Consider the following 10,622-nt stretch of genomic DNA (forward strand, 5'->3'; position numbering starts at 1 on the left):
GTTATGTTGTTTATTTGTCATATGCAGGTTAACACAAGGTCAACAATGCAATGAAATGTTCAGGATGAGAAGAACCGATTTGACTCGCTAAGAAAAAAACAAAACAAGAAATACTAAAGCATGCAATAAAAGTAAAAAATAAATTACCAAAAAGTGAAAAAGAAATATATTTACAAGGTTAAAAAAAACATAGTAAACAACATGGTAGAATATAACGATGCAAATAGGATGAATTAGTATAAATAAATATTTCACAGGTAGCAATATTGCTTTAATGCACATGATATATAATGCACATAACATATTGAACAGGTTGTGTGACAGGTTATTGCACAGGTAGTGAGTAACATTGAGATGAACTGAATTATCATGGTAAGTTAGTGACATACAGCCACATAGTGCAACAATAAACATATTAGGTGTTACAAGTGTGGCTTGTTGCAATGTTGTTGTCAGTTGTTCAGTATTATTGTCAAGAGTTCAGTAATCTGACAGCTTGTGGGTAAAAACTGTCTTTGAGTCTTTTCATGCGCGATGAGAGGCTCCTGTATCGTCTGCCTGAGGGTAGTCGACGGAAAAGTTCTTGTGCTGGGTGGGTGTGGTCCTTAATGATGCTGCGTGCTTTACGCAGACATCGGCTGTGGTAGATATCCTGGATGGTGTGGAGACTGCTACCAGTGATGTCCTCTGCTGTTTGCACCACCCTCTGTTCTGCTTTCTGGCTCCGACTGGTGCAGTTTCCATACCACCCTGTGATGCAGCCTGTCAGCAGGCTCTCAATGGTGCACCTATGAAGGTTAGTGAGGATGGTGTTCATACCAAACTTCTTTAATCTTCTTAGGAAGTAGAGACTTTGTCAGGCTATCTTGACCGCATTGTCTGTACGTAAAGTCCAGGACAAATCCTCAGTAATGTGAATGCTGAAGAACTTGAAGCTGCTGACCTGCTCCACCTCAATGTTGTTTATGTGGAGTGCTGGCCTCCACACTGTCTCTTGAAGTCCACCATCATCTCCTTCATTTTGCTGATATTCAGAGAGAGGTTATTTTCCTGACACCAGCTGGTCAGTGATTTCACCTCATCTCTGTAGGCACTCTCGTTATTGTTGGTGATGAGGCCCAAGATGGTGGTGTCATCAGCAAACTTGAGGATGATGTTTGAGCTGTGCCTGGAGGTACAGTCATGAGTGAATAGATAGTACAAGAGTGGACTGAGCACACAGCCCTGAGGTGTACCAGTGCTGAGGACTAGTGTGGAGGAGAGGTGATGATTCTCACTGCCTGTGGTCTGTTGGTGAGGAAGTCCAGTATCCAGAAGATGGGACTTCGTCAGGTCCAGTGTGGTGAGCTTGGAGACCAGTTTGGAGTAAATTATGGTGTTGAATGCTGAGCTGTAGTCAACGAAACGCATTCTCACGTAGGCATTTTCCTTCTCCAGATGGCTGAGGGAGGTGTGAACTGCTAAAGCAATAGCATCATCTGTAGACCTGTTTGCTCTTTATGAGAACTGTAGGGGATCCAGGGTGTCAGGGAGGGAGACAAATGCCTTGATAATTTGCTCAAAGCACTTCATGATGACAGATGTGAGTGCTATGGGATGAAAGTCAATAAGGTACAATGCTGCAGAGGTCTTTGGGATGGAGACAACAGTGGAGGTCTTGAAGATGATGAGAACAATAGACTGGCTCATAGAAAGATTAACAATACTGGTAAACACCTTGGTAAGTGGGTCAGCACGCACTCTCAGCACCCGTCCTGGGATGCCATCAGGTCCTGGTGCCTTGCGAGGGTTTACTTTCTTGAACGCTCGTCTCACTGTAGAAGTGTCTATACAGAGTGTGGCGTCCTCACTGTCCACATGTGGTTTGTTGACATGTGTGGCGCTGTCTGCATCAAACTGGGCATAGAAGTTGTTGAGCTCAAGTTTAGAGCATACTGGTCATTTAGTAATTCACTATAACTCAGTGAAAGAAATTAGGACAGTTCTTTTACAAGCTGTTGGTACCACAGAACCTAAAAATCCAACTGGTTCTTTGCTAAAAGTGGTTTCTAGTGTTGACTCCAGATTTTGGTACATTTAAAATAATTTTGTGTGTTTGCAACAACCTATTTTCAATCGGATATAATGTTTATTTAAAGTAATAAAAATGAATTCTGCGGTTGTGAGGTTTTCGGTGAATTTGACGCTTGTGAAGGAGCCGCTCTCACAATTGACGTCACTCAACGTCCTAAGGTCGGCTGACGTAGCCTAGTAGGTCCTAAGAACCGAACTGGAAGCAAGTGGGATCGAAAATGAAAAAACCCTGAATTTGAAGATGACACAAATAGACGAGTTGAGCCCAGAAAAAAGGCCAAAAGACAGTCATACATTTATGGGTTTTCTACAGGCAGCTAAGGTGGATCCTCAATGAAGTTATGGCCAAACTTTCCGCCACACGTGGATGGAGTCGGTACCCATGAATTCAGCTTTGTTTTACTTTCCCAAAACCTTCAGACATAACAATTTGGATGATATCAGGAGACATAAATATGGAGTTCTGAACAAGATGAAATGTGACTACAGCAAACCATGTTCTTCTTTCATTAATTTTGGTTCTGGATGAATGGATGTCTAGCATATGGGGGCTCTGCTGGTATCCATCGTCTGTCGTCACATGAACATCATCCGTAAGTCACCAGATAACTGAATCGTCTCCATGACAACTGAGAATCCCCATCTGCAGCTACAGAAACACCATCTATACTGGCGTACAACTTCAACACATCAGCAGAAAAACACAAAGTAAATGTTAAATGAACTTTATCTAAAAATACAAGAGGATGTGAACAGATTTGTTCAGATTAGAAGGCGACAGCTCTGTTTGCTCATTCAACATCCAGTTCAGATCATCCTCCATCTGTCTTCTATCAGGATTATTTAAATCCTTAGAAAGTGACTAAATTCTGTGTTTGAGATGCCAACATGCTACTTTGACTCCTCTGTGTTTATTCGGTACACCACAATCATTTAAAGATACTATACTTTAAGTGTCCTTGGGTGTCATGAAAGGCGCTTTTTAAATAAAATGATTATTATTATTATTATTATTACTTACCGGTATAAACGATATAAAAACTAGAAAGCATTATTTCATCAAAGATGGGGAAGGACGGTTTACATATACAAAAATATATTGCGGTGGCCAGTGGTGGGCACGGATCTGCTAATATGCTAATAGCTAATAGCGAAATTAACTTTTCACTTAGCAGATTAGCATTTTTGCTAACTTTGAAAATTGTTAGAGAACCAATTAGATTCCACTAAGTTAGGTTCCACTAACTTTGTCTTCTAACAAAATTTGCAAGTGAAAAACTTATTTTATGCCATTTATCCTGAATTTAAAAACAACTACGGTAATCCCCTCTGACTGGGGTTTTCTGGGTTTCTGTTCCCCTGCACTCCCCTGTGTTTCTCTTCCTTGTGTTCAGCTCCTGTCACACCTGTCTCTGCTTCTAATCACCCCAGGTGTTTGTCATCTTGTCTCGTCAGTGTCTCTATTCATTCAGCGTCTTTGTGTCTTTTCATTTGTCTGTGGATTGTCCTGAGAAGGCTTTCATGTTCTGTCTCCTTCCATGTCTCACCTTAAAAGTACGTTTGTTTATTTAAAATCAACTTAGTTATTTACTTTTATCTTAGAGTCTTCTGTTGCCTTCCTGCACATGGGTTCACCACTTTAAGCAGATCATCATACTGACAAGCAGTGCTGCACGTATGTGTCATGAGTCGTGTGTGCATGTAGCATCTGGTTTGGCATAACTGCCACAAATGACCCCTCCCACCTTCAAACCAAACCAGTAGGATCAAACTAACATCAACAGGTTTGCATCAGCCCCACCAGTCTTCTTTTGGAAGGAGATGAAGACGTGATGCAGACTGAGTCGTCCTAGTGGTTTGCAGTTAGCGTTAGCTTTCGCTAATGTTTTTTTTTGTTTGTTTTTTTACCTTTTTAGTGGTTTAGTATTAGCTAAACTAATATTTTAGTTAGTGGATTATGGGTTAGCAAAGCTAACCTTTTGGTTAGCTGTGCCAACCACTTGCAAATCAATTGTCAAAAGGGATCTTTCTTGCGCCTAGATGCAGCCACACACCAAAAGAAAGCTGGTACTTCGCTTATTTTTCAAGTTATCATGCTCACAACATGAACCAGACAGACGGTATTTCCAAGGCTCCCATTCGCTACTCAAGAAGAGACAAAAAACAGCTAAAGTCCAAAGAAAAACCATGGAAGACTTTCAGAAAGTCTGGATCTAAACCGTGTTGAGAATTGCATGAAAACCTGGATCAGTGGAAGAGAAAGGAACAAGGGGTAGATTAAGACTTTTACACAGTATCATTAGCCTGATTTTAATGTGATGTGATGAACTGAGGATTTTAAGTTAATCTGCTTCAGACCGGCTCTTCTGCTTCACTCTTACATGACAAGCTGATATTTAGCCTGATATTTTCAAATCTGAGTTTAACTAATTTTTTTTTTTAAAGCTTTTGTTGTCCAGTATCTACTGCATGTGTGTGCAAACAAGTTTTCTAAAAGATTTATTCAACATTTTATTGTTGAAACAGCCTAATAATTCAGATAATGGGGAGGAAAAGTTTATTTAATTGCGTCCATCCTCGAACACTCCTCGTATTATCTTTTGAAAAGTTTTATAGAGAAAAATCATTTGAAAAGTACCCAATTATCTTCATTACAACCCTGCTGACAGATTTCTCCTCCCACATAATCCTTTCCTGAGGATTAACAAACACTGAAAGTGTCATTTTCACAGCAGGAATATCTAAGTAAAGATAAATCCTGGAAACATGAAGGTTCTTTAATTTACAGCCAGCCTTCTCGTTGTAAATCACTGCCTCTCACGTTGTTTTCTATTAATAATACCCACAATTCTCTTCAATTATGACTCATCTAGGTAAAATATTTAGTCTAAACTGCTCCTTTTTCTACCTTTAATCATTTCATACACATGACACATTAATTTTTGTATGTTTTCTGTATTTACCCTAAAAGAGAAACACTATTTGTTTCAGATTATTTGCAAAAAGAATGTTGTAAGGATGACAAATGAGAGGCTGCATGCTGTGGTGTCATCTGATGCTTCACAGAACAGACAGCCAATGCTTCAAAGTGCTGAAAATAAATTAATAATTCATCATCGTTATATAAAAGACCACTACAGAAGTGTTGCACTGCAAAAAGTACTTCATTTCACAAGTACTCAGTACTTGTCCCAGTATTTGTGTATCTGCGTTAAATCCACAAGACCACTTGGATTTAAAATTAATTATGATTTTATGAAAATGGAGGCAACAGCTGATAATTCACCATTTCAATTAATAACATGAATTGTTTTTCATGTTATGGTTTAATGTTTTGAGATGTTAAGTTTTTGGGGTTTTTTTACATTTATGTTTTAGTAATTTATCCTACTGTTTTTAGTGTATTTTTACACTATGGCTGCATTTTTTAGGAACATCTGATGAAAATTAGCCTTTGCTTAACTTAGTACATTTATATTTATTACATTTAAATGGTTATTAATGCAGGCAGCACGGTGGCTCAGTTGATAAAGCTTCTCACCCCTCAGCAAGAAGGTTGCCGGCTCAAATCCCAGCCTGGGACCCTTCTGTATGGAGTTTGCATGTTCTCTCTGCGCATGCGTGGGTTTCCTCCGGGGACTCCGACGTCCTCCCACAGACCAAAAACATGCATGTGAGACTAAGTGATAACTGTAAATTGTCCCTAAAGTGTGAATGGTTTTTTGTCTCTATGTGGCCCTGTGATGCCTGCAACTAGTCCAAGGTGTCCCCCCACCTCCCAGTGACTGCTGGCACCAGTGACCCCCGCAACCCAAAAAGGAAGAAGCGAAGAAAAGATAATGGATGAATGGTTATAAATGCCCATTTCCTTTTTTTTTAAAATAATAATAATAATAATTAATCTTAATTAAAATGTGAACATATTTTCACATATTTTAAATATTATTTTAATGTTTAATTTTCTATTATATTTATTGAATAAATCATGATCTTTTTAGTTTCTGACTCATAAATGTGTAATTTAATTTTTTCATGTCATCCAGAAAACAACATTTAGATTTTTAACCATCAATGCAACAAAAAAAGCCTTATTTATCCAATAATCTTATACATTTTTTTTTTGTATTTTTCCACTTTAATTAACCTCTGAAAGCCTTTAGGCCTAAGATAATTGTGTTATTAAACCCAATTGTGATGATAACATTAAAATATTGGGTCATTTCAGTGCATCTTTCACAGCTTCCACCTCCACTCTTATTGTTTTCCAGAGTTTTAACCCGTTCTTCAGTCGTGTTTTTGTGTAAAATTATTATTACTGATGATTTAAGGTATTTTTTCCGGACACAAATTGCTCACCTTGTCCAGGCAGCTGACTTTCTCTGTGGGGTAGACGATCTTCCCACAGCGGGCACACTGAGGGTTCATCCTTCCGTCCTCCTCTTTACCTCCAAACGTTTAAAAATCCCGCCTCTCGTTCAGAAAACGTCAAATAAAAAAAATGTTATGGCTCCTGGCTGGGTCAAAATAAAACCTGCGACGGTGTAGGCGTTTAAAAAAAGAGACAAACTATTTGCTTGTGTAGCTGAGCGGAGCTGCGCCCGTTCTGAGGGAGACTGGAAGCTGAACGAAAACATCAACAAGCTGCGGTATCAAGCTAGCAAAGCTAACCGGAAACGAGAGGGGAAGTTACTTCCTGTTAAAAATAGAAGCATCAAAACCAAAAGCGCAAAATATTTTAATACAGAAAAAATACCTGCTTACAGAATCCCATTTCCATCACTTTTATTTTTTATTGAAAAAAATTCAAGTCATAATTATAAATAACTAACTTGTATTTTTGACAGTGTCCCTTAATTACAAGGTTTTATGGGATCTTAAAGTTGTGAGATCCCTATATTATGACAGTATTTTGTTTTTATAAGATAAGAGAATTTATTGATCCTGCAGAAAATTGTTGTGCCAGAGTGTCAGTACAAAGAAATAAACACATGGAATCACACAAGATATATATATAAAAAAAAAAACTGAAAAAATAAAATAAAATTATGACATAGTACTCAGATTTTTGATTCAGTACCACATAGTTATTACTTGGCATCTCGTAAATGAGACTCAATATCTCCAAAATATGACATAGTATCGCTAAATTATGACTTGCCATCCCATAATTAATTATGACTTAATATCTTATAAATTTGTATTCTAAAATTTAATTAAAATTCCAGAATTAACTCAAATACTTTTGATACACAAAATGTGACAACATTAACTTTTTTTTAAACTGATTAAGAAAATGAAATCAGAAGTGAAAAACATTTAAGTAGATATATTTTGGTTTAAAAGGTTTGTTTGAAAACTTCAGCAATAAAAATGCATCCACACTTCTTCCGTTCTATGTCACTGGAGTCACTGGTGCCCATGTCCAGCTGAATATAGAACAACAACAATATGAATAATGCTTAAAATCTGCAGATGCAGCTAATTCAACATGTGCACCACATTTGTTCTTCGCTATGACCTCACAGTGACCCTCAGGTCTGAATTAGTAGCATCTGTCTGTGTGGTTCCTCACATGAGCCCCAGATGTTCAGCGAGGAACGGGTCGAGCTCACAGAGGAAATGGATCATCTCCGACGCGGCAGCGTCACCTTTTCTCCTCACGGTGTCGATCACAAACCGAGCTTTGTCTCTCCTGTTCCTCTCCTCCTCTGCTGCCTCCCTCTCAGAATCACTCAGAACTTTCCTCTCCAGCAGTTTGTCCAGAAGACTTTGCAGAACCGGACCCGAGACTCCATCGATGAAGCTGATCCGTGTCTCTGACAGCTGCTCGTCAGGACGAAGATTTTGACGGGTCGACCCACAGGAGCGGTCGGTTCCAGAGGACGACAGACAGACTCGTCTCTCCCAGACGCTGGTGGAGCTGCTGTCCCTTAGAAACAGTTTCATGTGTTTCATCAGGGTTTTGTAAACCACCTGGAATGTTGGGAGATAGTTGTTGTAGAACTCCTGGTCAAACTCAGCTTCTGTTGGCTGAACCAGAACCGAGTCGTCTCCAGAACCGGTGGACAGACTGTAGACCTGCTGAGGCTGCAGTTTACAGTGAGGTGGTGTCTCCAGAAATGTCTCATCTCTGTCCAGTTTCTTCCTGAAGCGCAGCACATCTCTGACAGCAACATTTTTGGGCAGCAGCAACACATTAATCAGGTAATCAGCATCAGGTTCATCCAGGAGCTTGTAGAAGAGCAGAACCAGTGCTCGGACCGGGTCACGAGGAGAGTCTTCATCCTTGACGTTACCAAAAGCAGAGAACCCTGTGATGTTTACGACAACGTGAGTTTCGGTGATCCTCTCTGGCCTGATGAGCTCCAGGTCATCGCGCTCTATATGAGCGACTGACAGGTGGTCACCTCCACCTGTGGACCGGAGCTCACAGTGTGGGAGATGAAGCTGAGCCACAGACTGCTGCTGACACGTGAGGTCAAACAGAGGCCCTGCAGGCTTCTTGTGGTGTTGGCTCAGTAATCTTCTGTTCCAAGGAACCATCCTGTAAAACACGTCTCCTTCTGCCTTCATGTCAAACACCAGGCCCGTCTCTCTGCACTGGTACAGGCCTGGACCAGCGCACCGGAACCTGAAGACTTCATCATCTTCATCATCAGTGAAGTCAGGCGTGAACTCCTCAAAGCTGCTCTGTAACTTCATGTTTGGTAAACTCACAGCTCTGGTTGAGACGTTGATGTCTGCAGGCGTTTCCTGAGTAACCGAGGAGCAGCTGTGAGGACGAGGGGGTCTAACATGGGTTCTACTGAAACCAGAACCTAAAGCTTGGACAAGGTGAGGATTGATGGAAGACCTCACGGCTTCAGCTGGTTCATATAAATCCATCTTCTCATTAGACAGCTCTGAGAAAGACTCAGCTTTGTTGTCATCTTCTTCAGTGCCGTCAGTCTCTGTGATGACTTCTGGTTTCCATTCATTGAACTTGATTGATCTGAATTTAACCATGTCCTCGCATGAAGAATTACTCTTAGGTATTGGACCTACAGGACAGCATTCTGAACTACTCCGTGCAAATATATTTAGACCACTAAAAAATGATACATATGTAGACATGTATTTGTTTGATGGACCCATCTCCTCACTTGGTAAAGATGAAGAATTGTCCTCAGGCACTGGACGTGGATGATGATGCTCCCTTGTTGGTCTGCCACACATTTCTGTTTCCTGTGCTTCCACGATTGCTTCTTCTTGACATGATAAGTCTAAGAGTTTGTCATTGAAGATGTAAGCGCAATCCTCAGCCGCGACCGGTGGGTTGACTTTTTCTGAGGTTCTTTGGCGAGAACCAGAATTCATTTTTGCAGAAAGCTTTAGATTGGGGATTCTTTTTATAATGCAGCACTGGGGGATTGAAATGGTGGAAATCCTGCAGAGATCCAAATCAGAATCAAATCTTGTGCTTGAAGACAAAATGGATTTTTCTAAACGCGTATTCTGAGAGCAAGAAGAGTCAGAAGATGAAATACGGGTACGCCGATTTAATGGTTTTATGTATGAAATTTCCTCCTCTTCATCATCTGACGCAGACGATAGAACACGTTCGTGTTTCTCTTGAACATCTTCAGTTGCCTGAGAAGCAGACTGTGGTTCTGCTCCTTCTGTACTTTCTGAGTCATTTGTTTCTTTTCCAAAACCAGAGTGATGTGGTTCAGTTCCGTCAGGTCCTTCTCTTGTCGAATCAACTCTTTGTCTAAGAAGTGTTAACGGAATATTTTTTTCAGCTACGACGCCCGAGGATGAACTTCTATCAGCACAATTTGTGCTTGGGGCTGAGAGCACGGATACGGAGAAAGGAGGAGGTGAAAAGTCTCCAGCTGAGGGGGATGCTGCGATTGAATCGTTTTCTATGATGACGTCATGAAATTCTTCAAAAGATGTTTCAATTGATCCTGAAAAGTTTTCTGGTTCTAGGGCTCTTAGACCTGCCTGTTCTTGTGGGCCACATTCGTCTCCATCCGTTGTTTTCTTCTCCTCTGTTGAGTCCGATGAGTCAGGAACGTAACTTTTGAACGTTCGTTTCATGTTTACTCAGTTTATTTATTTATTTTTTTTACATGCGTCCAAATCTTCTTGATAAACTGTCCTTTTATTGTCGTCTCTTGTCTTTCGACTGATGGTTGAACCTGGCAAAAGAACAAATGAAAACAGAAATCATATGTCTGCCCAAAGCAAGAGTCCCCGATAGGGCTGCAAAAGTCTGGGAAGTTTCATAATGAAAAGCAAACATTCTTGGAAAATTACCAGAAAATATAAAAATATAGAATTTAAAATTCTGAAAAATAGTCGACAACTGAGAATTAAACTTTAGTTTGTAAAAAAATAAAAACATTTCAGAAAAACATTGACTAAAAATACCACAGATTACTGCACCAATAGGAACAGATTAGACCTGGAGAAACAGATTAGACCAGGAGAGACAGATTAGATCTGTAGAAACAGATAAGACCAGGAGGGACAGATTAGATCTGTAGAGACAGATTAGACCAGGA

General features: G+C 40.0%; 2 protein-coding genes across 2 annotated transcripts in view; one reads left to right on the forward strand and one right to left on the reverse strand.

The window, feature by feature from the left end:
• The window catches only part of nebl (nebulette), a 100,727-nt gene extending 93,928 nt beyond the window's left edge, over positions 1-6,799 (reverse strand). The window contains exon 1 of the mRNA XM_037694188.1: positions 6,430-6,799. Coding sequence (XP_037550116.1) covers positions 6,430-6,498 — 69 coding nt within the window. The 5' untranslated portion in view covers positions 6,499-6,799. The remainder of the gene's footprint in view (positions 1-6,429) is intronic.
• The window catches only part of LOC119426617 (melanoma receptor tyrosine-protein kinase), a 531,032-nt gene that overhangs the window by 142,182 nt on the left and 378,228 nt on the right, over positions 1-10,622 (forward strand). The window lies entirely within an intron of this gene.

The sequence above is a fragment of the Nematolebias whitei genome, chromosome 20, assembly GCF_014905685.2.
Source record: "Nematolebias whitei isolate Nwh7 chromosome 20, NemWhi1, whole genome shotgun sequence".
Classification (NCBI taxonomy): domain Eukaryota; kingdom Metazoa; phylum Chordata; class Actinopteri; order Cyprinodontiformes; family Rivulidae; genus Nematolebias; species Nematolebias whitei.